Source organism: Macrotis lagotis, chromosome 1 (genome assembly GCF_037893015.1).
Source record: "Macrotis lagotis isolate mMagLag1 chromosome 1, bilby.v1.9.chrom.fasta, whole genome shotgun sequence".
In the NCBI taxonomy this organism is placed as follows: Eukaryota; Metazoa; Chordata; class Mammalia; order Peramelemorphia; family Peramelidae; genus Macrotis; species Macrotis lagotis.
Genome location: NC_133658.1, coordinates 359393948 through 359409799, shown reverse-complemented (window position 1 = coordinate 359409799; position 15852 = coordinate 359393948). Strand labels below are relative to the sequence as shown.

At 43.2% G+C, this 15852-nt stretch overlaps 1 protein-coding gene across 4 annotated transcripts in view; it reads right to left on the bottom strand.

Annotated features, from left to right (window-relative positions):
* The window catches only part of L3MBTL1 (L3MBTL histone methyl-lysine binding protein 1), a 68476-nt gene that overhangs the window by 52337 nt on the left and 287 nt on the right, over window positions 1-15852 (bottom strand). For 3 of the 4 annotated variants that reach the window (XM_074212174.1, XM_074212172.1, XM_074212171.1), the window contains exons 2-7: window positions 10157-10310; window positions 9419-9633; window positions 8638-8779; window positions 8230-8353; window positions 7620-7743; window positions 6441-6522 (exon numbers count right to left, since the gene is read on the bottom strand). In XM_074212174.1, coding sequence (XP_074068275.1) covers window positions 6441-6522; window positions 7620-7743; window positions 8230-8353; window positions 8638-8779; window positions 9419-9633; window positions 10157-10283 — 814 coding nt within the window. In that variant the 5' untranslated portion in view covers window positions 10284-10310. Of the gene's footprint in view, window positions 1-6440; window positions 6523-7619; window positions 7769-8229; window positions 8354-8637; window positions 8780-9418; window positions 9634-10156; window positions 10311-15852 lie in introns of those variants that run through there. The other variant, XM_074212173.1, reaches the window with a different exon arrangement.

The following is a 15852-nucleotide window of genomic DNA, read 5'->3' as shown; positions in this document are numbered from 1 at the left end:
ATATGCACAAAAACCATCTCAGAAGGTTGCCCTCCATGAGATAGAAGACTTTAAAAACCATCTGACCTTGTTAATCATGTTAGTCAATAGTATCATCAGGGCATCTTCCAAAATGATGAGACAGAAGCCTAGGAAGATCCAGATAAGAGTTGTCTCAGAGATTTTTGAATAAAAGATGAAAAGTAGACCAGTATGCCATGATACAAATTTAAGATGCTTTGGACTTTATGCCAGATAAGCCACTGGTTTTCAGCCATGTGCAGGAGATATATTATTAGACTCTCAATGATAGAAGATGACAGCCTTCACCAGTCTTAACATGAATCTACTAATTTGAGCCTATATCCCTTGCAATCTTTAAGTCATTTACTACTTTTCAATAGTTCACGAAGAAGGTAATTGGGAACATGACCTACCTAGAGGGTGTCATCATTTTTGACAAGTCTTTTGGAAGAATGTGAAAAAATGAAACAAAAATGTCACAACAGTTGGAAGATGTTGGTCTGAAACTGTCAATAAAGAACTATCAGTTTCGTAGCAACTGTGACTAATACGAGGGCAGCATAATGTCTCCACAGGGAAGGAATTAGCTAGAAACACTCATTAGCTGACCCCCATCTAAATAGTTTCAGGAGCTAAGAACTTTTCTAGGAAATGGTGACTATCAAAAATTTTGTAAATGAGGTATAGAGGTATAGGTACAAATATAGAAGTGTGTGCCAGGGACTGAGGTCTTAACAGAAGTCTCAGGGGAGTTAGTATTTAGCATTTCTACAGTTACAAGAATGATGTTACCTGCAGATATTTGGATGTAAGTCACAGTTACCTATTGACCTATTCTTTAGAATCTCAGAAGATGGAGAAGACATACTTCCGACCTAACTGAAGGGAGCCTCCCACTCTAGCTATGGCCTCAGCTAAGAAAAATGCTGATAGATATGACCCTAAAGTTCCCTTTTATGTATTTTGGCAAGAAATCTTGGTATATCAGGTAACACTTATGATATCAGATTCACAGAAAGCTTCCTTACATCAAGGCAGCTTGGATAAAGCACTAGACTTGGTGTCAGGGAGATCTGAATTGGAATTCTGCTGTTGACACTTGCTAGTGTGTGATTCTGGGCAAGCCACTTAATCTCTCAGCCTCAATTTCCTTATTTGTAAAACGAGAATGACAATAGCACCAAGCTCCCAGGATTGATATGAGGAAACAATGAGATAATAATACAAGTAAATTGTTTTTCAAACTTCAAAATGTTATATAAATGTCAGCAATTAATGTTAGCTATTAAACCAAGGAAATGGAAGTTTGGATTAGGCATAGAAAAAGCTTTTGACAAAGTATAGCACTCATTCATGCTAAAAACCTTATAAAGTATAAGTGAAGGGACCTTTGTTTAATATTATAAAAAGCATCTCTCTAAAACCAAAAGCAAGAATTATATGCAAGATGGATACACTAGAACTCTTTCCAATAAATGTGGAAGTGAAGCAAGGATGTCTACTCTCTCCATTACTATTTGACATAGTTATAGAAATGCTAGCAACAGCAATAAGACAAGAGAAAGAAATTAAAGGCATACAAGAAGGAGATAAAACTATTCCTAATTGCTAATGATGTGATGACATATTTGGAAAATCCTTGGAAATCAGCAAAGATATTGAGATAATTATGTCTTCAACAAACTTTCTAGCTATAAAATAAACCCTCAAAAACCAACTACATAGCTACACAATAATTACAAAACACAAGAAGCAATATAGAAAGGGATATTCTACTCTAAATAATTACAAAATGCATAAAATCTCTGAGTTTGATCTACTAAAGCACACAAAAGATTTGTTGAGATTCAATTACAAAGTGTTCCTTAAAGAAAGAAATAATTTAAATATCTAGAGAAATATTCATGGATGGGTTGTACCAATATAATAAAAATGACAATGCTACCAAAGTTAATATACATTTTTAATACTATATCAATCAAATTACCAAGGGGATTATTTATAGAAATATATATATATATATATATATATATATATATATATATATACACACACACATTTTATATAATATAAAAATATCATCAAAATTCCATTCGGAAAAACGAAAGATCTAGAATATCAAGGGAAATGAAGAAGGGGGAATAGTGCTTCTAGATTATATTACAAAGTAGCAGTCATCAAAACTGTCCAGTACTAGTTAGAAAATAGAGAAGTAGATCAATAGAACACACTAGTCCAGGATGAATAGAAACAATGGAACTCAATGCTCAGTTTTTAATAGAGGTCCTGTAAAAAGATATATTGCAACTGCCAATTACTCAACTGAGAAGTTGGGTTAGCAGGAGGATGAGAAAGATGGAGAGTTGGTTAACTGGGCTCTGAGAAAAACAGTCCATTCTTCAATTGTAGGGAGACTCTCAGAGCATGAAAGTAGCTTTGGAAGTTAGTTGAGTTTATCCTTTTTCTCAACATCCTAACTCTTCCAGGAAGCCAACAGGAAACCTGGAGACAGAATTAGTCAGCATGGGCCATCTAACATGCCCAGAATAGGGACTGCAGGCCAGCAGACCTGAGGACACTACTCATTGCTTGGCCCTACCTACAAGTCAGGACTACAGCAAAAGTGCCAGAACTGCTGGATCAGTGACCAAACTAATTAATATTTTAAGAACAATAGTGGGGGAGAACACTTAATGTGTAACTTTGAAGACCTGGGTATTTGTTATACAATATGCTTTTAATGCCATATTATCCTTTGCTGACAAACATGCTAATATACTAGTGCTTGCAGGCTCAAGTTATATGGGTCTGTTACTTCTGTATCTGACCTCTGTGACATGCCTTAATTATACACAACACTGTGACAGGATGCTCCTTGTTATATACTTTATGATTTTTTGTTTGATCTGATTATGAGGTTAAAATATATGCTATTTTTTTAAACATGTACTCATCTTGCCGCATCCACTTCTGATAATTTAAAGGTGAGGGAACTGCATAAATACTATATAGTATCATTAGGATAATTACCTATAATTATGTCATAGCAAATTGAGTTATTTATAATGTATGTAATTGATAGATGCTTATAATGGATGCTCAAAGGTGTTTAATTGTACTTCATGGGAGTTGTAGAAACTACCATTTTTTCTCACAGGAAGCAGGCAAAAAAGAAAGTAATAGAAGGCAGTTTACCCCTTTGTCAGACCACTGACCATTAGACTATAAATTTCTTGAGGGCAGGGACTATCTTTTGTCTTTCTTTCAGGCACTAACACAGTACCTGAAACATAGTAGATGCTAAAAATATTCTATTAACTGATTGACAGCCTGACATAGCTTCACTTGCCTTCTACCTGTAAAGAAGGCAGATGGATGGTGGCGAGACTGGATACAGAATCATGCATGCCCTTTGAAAGTGAAGAAAAGAGGTAGAAAAGCTAGTTGGCACAGTGGATAGAGTACTGGCCCTGGAGTCAAGAGGACCTGAGTTCAAATCTGGCCTCTGACTCTTAATAATTCCCTAATTGTATGACCTTGGGCAAGTCATTTAACTCCATTGCCTTGTAAAAAAACAACAAAAAAGGGGTGGCTAGGTGGTGCAGTGGATAAAGCACTGGCCCCGGAGTCAGGAGTACCTGAGTTCAAATCCAGCCTCAGACACTTAATAATTACCTAGCTGTGTGGCCTTGGGCAAGCCACTTAACCCTACTGCCTTGCAAAAAAACAACAACAAAATAACCCTAAAAAACCCCAACAAAAATGGAGGGAAGAGACACATGGGTTCCTGCTCAAGAGGCAAATTCTATCAGTCCTGTAAGCGCTAATCCCTCTTAATAAAGACAGACTCCAAGGATAAATGAAGTGGCAGACTTCCAAAATGAAAGGAAGTATGAAAGGGGAAAGAATACCGGAGCCATAGGATTTAAGTTCAAATCTCAGTTCTGCTGCTTCCTAACTGTGTAAGCTTGAGCAAGTCACTAGGGCTTCAGCTTCCTCATCTATACAATGAGAAGGTTGGATGAGGTAACTTGTAAAGCTCTTTCTTCCCTTCCAGTTCTATGTCACTTGCCCTATGAGTGGAGACTGAGACAGAAAGAATAAGCTAGTTTCTGCTTGCTAACAGAGGTATTCTTTGGCATTGGGTAAAAAGCAAGCAAATGGTCTAAACCTACCCTAGCAGAAAGGAAAGGGGCCTAATAGATTTCAAGCCTCTGTATTTATGATGAATTAAGACTCATAAAATGAATCTTAGGGGTCTCTCTCTACATTGTGCTGCATCAGGAAGTTGAGACATTTATGGCTGGATACTCCCATACAGTAATTTCCTATACTCTAGAGTTGAAGATTTGAGCTGGGGAATATAATGGGTATTAAACTTAATTTTTGGCCAGAAGGAGCTGAACATAGAATGTTTTTGTTGTTCTGTTATTTCAATTGTGTCCAGCTCTCCATGACCCCATCTTGGGGTTTTCTTGGCAAAGATACTAGCCTGGTTTGCCATTTCCTTCTCCAGCTCACTTCACAGGTGAGGAAACTGAGGCAAACAAGGTTAAGTGACTTGCTCAGAGTTGTCTAGGTCTGAACCAGATCTGAACTCAAGAAGGTGAGCACACTATCCACATATACCACTACCACAATTGGAATGTACATGCTACCAATGTTTTAAGTAATTAACATTAAAATTAAAATAAATTTTAAGTAATTAACATATTTTTATTGTTCTCTTTCTCTAATTCAATTAAAGAGAATCGTGTATAAAAGCAAGGGAAGTGACCAGTGTATGAGAGCAATAAGAGTGGGAGAACAGACCTTGTAGTACAAGGCAGCTGGCTCTTCACTCTTCTGTCATTGTTAACATTCATAATAATCCTCTAGTTTTGCCTGATATTTCTGTTCCTTTTAAATGTGGTATTCCCTTAGGTAGCCATAATCCAGTCACGAAAACCATCCCAAGTTCAATAATAGCTAAAAGGTTGAATTTGCTTCCTTATATAAATTTTCCTAGTTTACCATACTTTTCATCCATAGTTTTCCCATGGATATCTAAAATCAGATATTTTAGTGCTGATTTTATTCTTAGATATTGTTTACCACAATGTTTTATTTGCTTCAATATAGCTTGGCAGATTAAATATACATATTAAATATACATATACCAGATATAAATTTTCTCTCTCTTCAGTTTCAGTTAAAGCCTTAGATTCATACATAGATTTGCAAATTCTAGAAAAATAGTATTTTATTAGTCTCGCTAGGAATACTTCAATCTTGGCCAAGGGTCCATCATTCCCAATGGTCTAAGGCATGGCCAAAAATCTACATTCTACCCTAATGCCATCTCCTTAATCAGTTTTTTTTTTTACTTCCCAAACTAACCCTCCCTTGAAGCCACCACCCTCAATCTGGCAACTATGATGAAAATACTACCCCTGACCCTAAGGCATTCTATTTCTTACCTAGTAATTCATCTTTCTGAAAACTGAACAAATGTATCTATTTATTTAATCTATAAACAAACATCCAGTCCAGGACAGTCTCACAATATACAACAGTCATGGATGAATACATTCACGTGCCACCATGATGAGAATCAAATAGGCAGGACCTGGACAGGGCCATTCAGTAAGTCCTAACACATGGGAACAATGGGGGACAGAGGGTTTGAGTCTGAAGTAAGCCAACAGAATGGTAAGAAATAAATAAAGTTTGATATATTCTTCAACTGTTTAACTTTCTGTGAAAAAATAATAAGATTTTCATGTGAGAAGTTTAAACTGCTCTTAAAAAATAAAACTGTGTTTCTTTTTTCACCTTTTCAAATTACCTTCATTAATTCTGTATGTATTGTCTATGTACCTACTTATTCACATGTTGTCTTCCCCATTAGATTCCTTATGGGAAGGGGCTGTTTTTGCTTTTTCTTTGTAATCCAGCAGTCAGCAGTGTCTGGCATACAGTAGGCACTTAATACAAACTTACTGATTAAAACTATTCCTGTGGAGGTTAGAAGGTCAAAGAGTAGTCTGGAGAAATAAACATCCCAGAGAAATTGGGGGTGGAAGTAGGGAAGACCCAGAGCCAGGCACAATTTTATAAAAAATAATTCCCTTTCTCCAACTCATGGAAGAGGAAGGGAACAAGTCTTTATTAAGCACCTACTATGTGCTAGTCATTGTGCTAAAAACTTTACAAATAGGATCTCATTTGATTCTCAATAACCTTAGGAGGTAGGTGTGAGGATTATCTCCATACAGTAGCCATACTGGAGGAAACTGAGGCAGACAGAAATTAGATAACTTGCCAAGGGTCACACAACTAGGCTGGATTTAAACTCAAGGCTCCCTGACTCCAGGTCCTGCATTCTACCAACTATGCCCCCTGGCTGAGAGCAGTTGGTCTACACTCCACCACCCCTCTGTACACAGGTACCATACCAGGCTGGCTACTCCACTCTTCACTTTCGGGGGTGTCAGCAGTGGACTCTGCCTCCAGGCTCTTTTGTTCTTCTTGTTTTTCCTGTGGAAGATAAGCCTCTTTCCATTTTCTAGGATGGCATCTCTGCCCCAATGTGAAATTTATCCACACAGCCTCCTGGATGCTTTTTCAGATATGTACCACCCAAAAAGCTTTGGACCAGTGGGCAGCTACAGACAGGGAAACTGAGGCCTCAAACACATCTAATGTGCTGGGCTCAGGTCAAGCTTCTAGTTGTTACCCTAGGAGCATACTCATCTCTACATTTTTTTTTTTTAGGATTTTACAAGGCAAATGGGGTTAAGTGACTTGCCCAAGGCCACACATCTAGGTAATTAATAAGTGTCTGAGGCCGGATTTGAACCCAGGTACTCCTGACTCCAGGGCTGGTGCTCTATCCACTGTGCCACCTAGCTGCCCCGAGCATACTCATCTCTCTTTATTCCTCCCTAATTGCTCCAAGGCTGTTCTTGTACTCTACTCTGACCTGTCCTCTGGCCCTCAGCACCCTCAAACCACAGTGCAGAACCTCCAAAACCCACTTCTTTTTCCCCATTTCATGAAGGAGTTGTATGGCTCAGTGGCCATTGTGACCTGACCTTTCATGTATTCTTCCAACAGATTTTGCTGCTGCTGTTACTTAGGTGAACCCAAGGACTCAGAAGATGCCCATCCATAATAGCAGGGCAGGGAACCTCTAGCCCTCAGGTTGTGTAAGGCCTGGAAATAATTTAGTCTAGCACTGCCAGGGCAACTGCAGGTGGGACTCGAAATCCAGTAAATCTAGGAGCTTTTTAGGGTTAGGATTTTTAAATTGACAATTTTATATGGCCTGTAAATAATGTTACAAATATCCAAATGGCCCTTGACAGAAAAAGGTACCCCACTTGCTACAGAGTATCCCCATCTTTTTGCCAACTCAGGTTTTCAGTTCCCTGACAACAGGGATGGGTCTAAGTCTATTGTCCCCCCCACCCACCCCAGCCCATGGCCCTATACACAGCAAAAACCCTACTAAGCATTTTAGTACAGAGATGAAGGCACCTGAAGACATTGTGAGTTCTCTAAGCCAGCCTGGGTCACCATCACCCTACCCCACCCTCAGATGTCTTCTTCCTTTCCCTAGACTTGCTGCTTACCAGAGGTTCAGACTCGGATTCCTCCTCAGACGGGCTCTGGTACTCCTTTCTCTTCCTCTTCTTCACAGGCTTCAGGAGCTCAGATGTGGTGATACTGCCCCCTGAGTTCTCCACAATCACAGACCTGAAGGAGGAAGAAACAGGGAGACCTGAGGGAAATGAGGGTCTTATCTCTCCATAGGGACCACACCAGCTCCCTGGATCTTATCCCCTCAAAAGATGGACACCCGGGACTGTCTTCCTACCCATCTCAACCAATCCCCTCCAGGATCCAATGAACCAAATGCCATAATGAATGAATGAATGAATGAATGAATGAATGAATGGAGAAGTCTTGATTAAGAACTTATGATTCTCCTTGCCCTTGAGAAGTTTACATTCTAATGGGAAAGACCACAAATGTAAGGGGTTGGAGGCCAGAGAAGGATTCCATCCATCCTCTGAACTGCGGGCAGTACCTGGCCGAAGTCCCAGATGTCTGAAAAGTTCTTGGGTGATCCTGGAAAGCCTCCCACTCAAAGAGGGGCTCCAGATCAAGGGCTCTCTTGCAGCCACCAGCCTGAGAGGGGGCAGACCTTCACCACCACCCCCAGGTCCCCACTCCTCTTACCGTTCTTTGAATTGTCGATGACACTGCTCGCTGCAGAACCCCCTGATTTGCCCCGATATATTTTGTCGCCCACACATGTGGCAATGACCCAAAGATTCCTCCTCTTGGCGTCCCTGAGGGCATTCTACGTCAGGACCAAAGGATGTGAGGTGGTTAGGGTACCATAATTCCCCACTCCATTCTTGGTCCCTGGAACCTTCAACCAATTGACATGGGTCTCTCTGCCCAACCTCCCCTTCTGCCTCTTCTCCTGGCCAGAACTTTTGATTTCACCCAGGGGAATCCCAAACACAATGGATTCCTGGGAAGAGAATCTGGACTCCACAGCTGGGCCAAAGCCCCACAAAAGCCCCTTTTACCCTTTTCTCCAGCCCCAGGGCCCAGCACTCAGTCTGGGGAATGTCCTACCCTGCATTTGGGAAGCAGCATCACCACCACCTGCTGGGCCCTGAGGGGCTCTGTCTGGGTCTGAGTCTTCCCGGAGTAGTTCTGGGGAGGTTATCTTGTCCGTGCCCACCACCTTCAGAGTTCCATAATCACTGATCCGTAGCTGGTGGAGAGAGGGAAAGATAAACTGATTCCTACCAGATAGCTTTCTTATTTTTGTTCCATGCCTAACAAGGGTAACAAGCCCCCTTCTCCCACCTTTATGTTAGCAGAGGCCTTCAAGAATGGAAGGTGCTGGGGGGGGGGGGGAGAAGACCTAGAGGAGATTCCCAGAAAAAGAGCTTTAGTTCAAGGTTAAGATTGAGAAATTAAGTATAGAGGATGGGGGGGAGGGAAGTATGGCTGGGGATGTATGTAAATACTTCTGCTCTTACTCTGGGACAAGGAGGGGAGTTCTGCTAAGGCCTTCTCTTTCTCTTTTAAATTTGGATCATAGGGACAAGGGCCATAGGTAAGGGCTGGAAGGGACCTTAGGAGCCAACTTGTCCAACCTCCTCATTTTATAGAAGATGAAACTGAGAAGCAGGGAGCTCCAATGTTCTGCCCGGTTATCCAAGTGCTATATCAGAAGGGTAGATTTGAACTCAGCTCCTCTAATTTCCAAAGCCAGCATTCTTGACCTTATATCACATGTATATCATGCCATAGTTTACTTAGCTACCTCACTCATGAAGGCCTCCAGGCTTCCCCACTACCCTTCCACCACGGTGGTTGGGGATGCTTTCCATCCATACTGACTGACCCGGAGGTTGCTCCCAGGTAGGGAGGTTGCCCCATCCTTCCACTCTAGCACACGGACAGTGCTGCCAGCTTGCCCAGAACTGAGCTGGGGGAGGACCGTAGCGGTGACAGGTTCACTCCCTGGGACTCGCTCTGATCCTCCTGCTCTTGTAGACTCCCTGGGAAATCGTGGGATCTCTAAAGTATTGGAGGGGAGGCTGATGGTTGTGGTGTTGGCTGAGAGAAGAACATAGACAGAGGGTGAACAAGCCCCCAAAGAACTTCATTATTCCATTAATTGCTGTCCTAAATCCTGATTCCTCTGGGCCCCACCATATTTCTTCCTTTCCTCAATGGAGCTGGAAGGCATCATTTATTCCAGTCACCTCTTACCCACTGGACAAAGTCTGGTAAGAAAGGATTCTCCAGACATGGTCTGGAGATTTCTAGCTAGGATGTTACCAAGAACTCAGGGAGCCCAAAGAGGATGAGCTTGGGTCGTCCCAGGGCTGGTCTCTCAGTTCCCTGGCCCACCATGGAAGAGATAGGGAGACCTCAAAAGCTGAGGCAAGAGAGGGTCTCCAGGATAGTTGGGATCCTGGATCTATGCAGAGATGCAAGATCACCTAGCAGGAATGGGCATGTGTGGCTTTTTAGTTCACTCATGGGAGGTTCTTTCTAAGCTCCCACCCTGCTATGAGCCACTGGTGGTCAGAGAAAAGGCAGTGATGAGGGCTGAGAACTTGGGGCCCAGGGGCACCTGGGATGATGAAGGTGGTGGCTGGCAGGTGGCCAGTGCTGTCGTTGGCAACCAGGTGGACGCTGACCTCCCCAGCAGCAGTGCCTTTCAAGGTCCTCAACATCTCCATCTCCACTCTTCCATCCATAGGCCACCCAATGGCCCTACCAGCCACCTGCACATAAACCACCAATAAAAATTAATTCATTGAAAAGCAGGCACCAAAAGAGGTTTCAGTGCCAGGAAATGTTTCCCCAAAGATGGACCTGACTCATCCTCAATGATTCTTATTGTAGGTACATTTATCACAGCATGTTGGGGTTCAGAAAAAAATTTGTTCAGTCTGGTTGTGTCTTGCCACAAGAACAAGGACGGGGAAAATCCACACAAATCAGTTTTCTAGCTCCCAGTCCTCTCCAGTTCAAGGATCAGGTGAGGAAGCAAAGATGTTTGTTTGTAAGGACCTTCAAAATTGTTTGAAGACCCCAGGTCTTGGGAAAGAGGGAGAGGGCAGGAATCTGTACCCATCTTACAGGATCATAGAAATATTGCCATAAAGCATCTTGGAAGTCATGTCCAACTCCGTCACTTTACAGATGAGGAAACTGAGGCCTAGGGAAGCTAAATGATTTGCCCTAGATCACATAGGTAAAAGAAAGGTAGGATTTCATCTCTATTCCCATTGACTCCAATGCTCTTTCTTCCATCTTAGGAAAGAAGCACTAAAGACTTTCTAACATCCAATCTAATAGAACAAAGACACAGGGAATAAGGAGCATGATACCCTCCTCTGAGGGTCCATTTTAGGAGGGACACTGAAGAAGAGCTATAAAAAATCTAAAGCATGGTCAGGATGGGGAGGCAGGAAACCACATCACCTTTAAGATGGATTGAAGGAACTGGAAATGTTTAGCTGGGAGAGGACCAGACCCAGGGTGCAGATGTGATCATGGACTTCAATAGCTCAAGGGCAATTAAGACAAAAAGGGATGGATGTTTGCATGGTTCCATGAGGACCAATGAGGAAAATGATAGGGAAGTTGAAATACATAAAGAAATTAAAAAAAAAACCAGTAAGAGCTATCCGACACTGGAAATGGGCTGCCTCAGGTGTCTTAACTACCTGTGTGACCTTAATCAACGTGGAGGCTGCATTAAATGATCTTGGAGGTCCTTTCCAACTCTACCTCTACAGGCCTATTAGGACTCTCCATCAATGGCCAGTCTTCAAGTAGGGGCTGGGCAATTATCTTTAGAGATACTGTAAAAGGGATGTACGCTTTGGACTAGATGCCCTCTGAGATTCCAGCATGGCGGAATGGATGAAGAGTTTCAAAACCAAGAGGATTCTAGTCCCTATCCCATTTCTGACACTTTCTGGTTGTATGACTTTGGAAAGTCATTTAACCTCTTAATACTCCAGGCAACTTCTTAAGACTATGTATGTTGCAGAAAAGGTATTGACCTCTATTGGCAGAAGGAAATTCCTCACCTGGGAGGAAACCAATGAAATCATAGGTTTAACTTCTAGAAAGTAACTTTCTCAGGGTTATAGAATGCAGCTAGGACTTGGGCACGCGGACACGTCTTTTGACGTGCCCTTTTGACTTTGAGATCTTTGTATGACATGTTCTCCTTTCTTGCCATATGCACAGGTTGTCTACAGGTGAAATAGCATTGGAAAGAGAGTGACCAGCCTCCAATTATGACAGTAGACTAAAGCTGCCTCTACTTTAGCCTGGGCTAGGTAAGTTAAATTCACCACGCAGGGTCAGGTACAGGAGGCCAAGGAAGTCAACCTTTGCCATAGGTGGTTAAAAAATATCCATCTAAACCTCAACAACCCTAAAACATTAACCTGAAACCAAAAGCAATTTTTGAGACTGAAATTTCCCCCCCAAAAGGGAAGTCAGAGTGGATAGTGGACTAGGAAAACAGAAGATCTGAATTCATATCCTATCTCAAGTCACTTTCCCACTGGGTGATTCCTGGGCAAATCACTAAGACTCAGTTTCCTGATCTGCAAAATAGGAATAATAATAATAGCCCCTCCTTTCCAGATTGTGACAATGTGCAAAGCACTTGATAAATTGTGTTACCTATATCTAATTCTGACTCCTAAGCAGCTTCAGCTAAGCCCTCGGAGCATAAAGACTCCAGTAGAGAAAAAAGCCTGGTCCAGGATGTTGAATGTCCCTGATTCTAACCTAGTCTATAGGATTCTAGGGGAAGTAGCAGTGGTAGCAGCAGCAGCAGCAGTAGTAGTAGTAGCAGCAGCATCCCTGGGGATGAGCCCTATCAGACTCAAGCAGCCACAAATCAGCAGGGACACTATGTAAGAGGCAAATAGGAGAATAATTATCCTCTGGGAGAAAATTGCTCATTTTTTTAAGTGAATGGATTTTTCTTTTCTTTTTTCAAAGGCAGCTAAGGTACTAGTTAACATTCCAGAAAAGCATTTAAGTATAAATGGTGCAGGGGTACCTTGAAAAGCAATATGCTTTCCCAAACAAGCTGTTTAGATAAGTGTTTTATAAATAGACTCACAGGAGACAGAGCAAATGGTGGAGAGAGACAGAGACAGAGACAGAGAAGAGGGGAGGAGAGACAGAGACAGAGACAGACAGATGGAGACAGAGACAGAGACAGACAGACAGATGGAGACAGAGACAGAGAGAAACAGAGAGAGAGAGTGAGATTTGTAGGCCCAAGTTAAAATCTCAGCTATGCTACCAATTTAGAATGAGACCTAGGAAGTAACTTTTCTTCCCTGAGTCTCAGTTTCCTCACCTATAAAATGATCTGAGCAACCCATCCAGCTCTTAATCTTTATAATATGATGATCCGGCAATACCCCCACAGACATTTATTAAGTACCAATTGCAAACTAAATACACAAAGACAGAAATGAAACCCCCTGTCTCAAGGAGTTGGGGTGGTCCAACATGTATACAGATAAATCAGTGTAACATATGTACACAAAATAAAGGGGTGGGGAGGAGAGTTGTGAGGGGAGAGACCTAATAAATAGGATCAGAAAGAACAAAGCTCATCAGCACTGGGTCATGTCCCTTAGAGCTGAGAATGTTCAGAAAACATCCAACAGCATCATCCAAAGGACAAGGACTTTTCATCTAAAATGAAAAGAGGCAACCCTCCTTCCATATGGGGAGGGGTGGTCTTTGTGGAACATCAAAGACTAGAGTCATGAAAGGGAAGAAGGGGGAGCTGTTCACCAGTGCCTAGATTCTTCAAGGGGGCTCAATACAAGGTTGAAAGAGGTAAATTCAGGACAAGGCAAAGGAAGTCTGACTGTCCACAACTGGGAGTAAACTTATGGAATATGTTATCCCAAGAGGGACAGGCTGTATGATATAATTAGGTTTAAATAAATTCACAGAGGATAGATTTTTAAAATGGGAAGTTAGAAATCTTTGGACATCTCTTTTCCCATCCTCTATCAGACTGGCATCAAACATAAATAAATTAAACATGCCCCCTTTTACCAAGTGTAGTATTCTAATAGATACAAATTTCAGGGGTTCAAAATTGTTTCTCATGAGATTTTGATGCCTCAAGCAGGAAAATAAATATTCATTAAAATGAATTCTTATTTATCTTTAACTCAAACTAATTTCAGAATCTTGAAGTAGGAGAAATCAGAGAAGGCTTCAAGGAGAAAGTGGAGCCATACTTGGGTCTAAAAGGAATGCTAAGACTATAAACAAAAGGGATGGGGGTGGAGTGGGCCACCTTTAGCTTCTATATTACTCCCCTCCCAAGTACACTAAGCCCCACACCTGAAGTTCCTCTTTACTGGCCCATTTCCCTGGCCCCAGTTCCAAAAAATCTAGCATGACCTTTCCCAAACCATCCAATGCTGGAATTTCTTTTAAAAGTACAACTTAAATGCTACTTCCTCTAAGAAGTCTTCCTTGGGGTACTGGTTTAGTTCTGTCCTGGTACCTCAATAAACACCTTGCTTGCTTCTCCCATTCCTTTATCATATATTATTTGCTGTTAGTTTGTATTCTAATTAATAGTATCATATATTCAGGGCCATAACAGACCTTAAGGGACCTGAGTCCAAGTACTCAGCTTACAGTGGTAGAAATTAAGGCTTTGAAGTTAGATGGCATAATCAGAGTAAATGGCAGACCTAGGATGTGAACCTAGATTTTCTGAATCCAAATTCTGTGATTTTTTCTTGCAACATATTGGTCATATTTGTATATTTATCACACGTGACTATGGTTTACAAAATAACAACCTTTCACAGCCTTGGTTTCTTCACCTGTAACGTGGAGACAATGGCGTTCTCCCTCAACCAGTGTCATTGTGAGATATTTTATGTAATGGTGTAATAAGCCTGGACCAACCATTTAAATATTATTATTGAAATGTGAACTCTAGAGGCATAGGAGCGTTCCCATTTTCTCTAAACTTTGTATCTGTTCCAGAGCCGGTTAAATAAATGTTTAATGAATTGCCCCCAGTAGGTTTTGGGCATCCACAAATGGGAACCATCCTTCCCAAGGTTTCTAGAACAGTCTAGATTTGAAGATAAGAAAGTTTACTTTGATCTCCTTACAGATGAGATATCATGTGTTAGAATTTGGTTGGGAAAATAGTCCCTTTAACCAACAGGATCCCTTCACCTGTAGACAAGGCCAAAGCCATAGAACGGGGCTTAGGAAAGATGCAAGGCTTTTTGCTGATGGGGATGAGGGGTGTGTGGCCGGGCCCAGAACCTTTGCTCTTACGGCAGCGTGTGTCTGGTCCCCTCCTCGCCCCCCCATTTCTATCCCTCTCTCCCTTGCAAACATCGGGTGCCCCTCCCCCGCAACAAGGGAGATCGCTGCAAACTTCCAGTCCGCAGGCTGCCGGGCCTGGGTCCGCGCCCTCCGCGCTCCGGGGGCCGGCTCCGGGCTCGGCTCCGGGCTCGGCTCCGGGGGCCGGCTCCGGGCTCGGCTCCAGGCTCGGCTCCGGGCCGCGCTCCGGGGGCCGGCTCCGGGCTCGGCTCCGGGCCGCGCTCTGGGGGCCGGCTCCAGGCTCGGCTCCGGGCTCGGCTCCGGGGGCCGGCTCCGGGCTCGGCTCCGGGGGCCGGCTCCAGGCTCGGCTCCAGGCTCGGCTCCAGGCTCGGCTCCGGGCCGCGCTCTGGGGGCCGGCTTCAGGCTCGGCTCCGGGCTCGGCTCCGGGGGCCGGCTCCAGGCTCGGCTCCAGGCTCGGCTCCGGGCTCGGCTCCGGGCCGCGCTCCGGGGGCCGGCTCCGGGCTCGGCTCCAGGCTCGCCCGCGCTCGCCCACTCGGAGCCTCCGCCCCCGCCCCCGCCCCGCCTTTGCAGCCCTGGCTCGGAGCCCTTGTCATCCTAAAACCACTTTACTTTTTTTAAAACATCAAAATGGCGGAATTCTTTTTATTCCTGTCCCCCCACCCCCCGGCCGATCTCATCTTCTTTTCCCGGAAAAAAAATCAATGAAAGGGGGAGAAAAAAAGTAAGTTTGAGAAATGACCCATTTTCCAGAAAAGGAAAAATCAGAGCTCTCCAGCCCCCTCCTCCTCTACGTTAATTAAAACTCTTAATTGGTAGCATTCAAAAAAACACACCCAAACTCTCCAGGTGAGCCAGAAAACGCCCCGAAACCAGCCCAGCCCCCGCTCCCCTTCCCGACCCGTGGGGCAGCCAAGCCCACTTCCCCCGGGGATGTTCTCGAACATC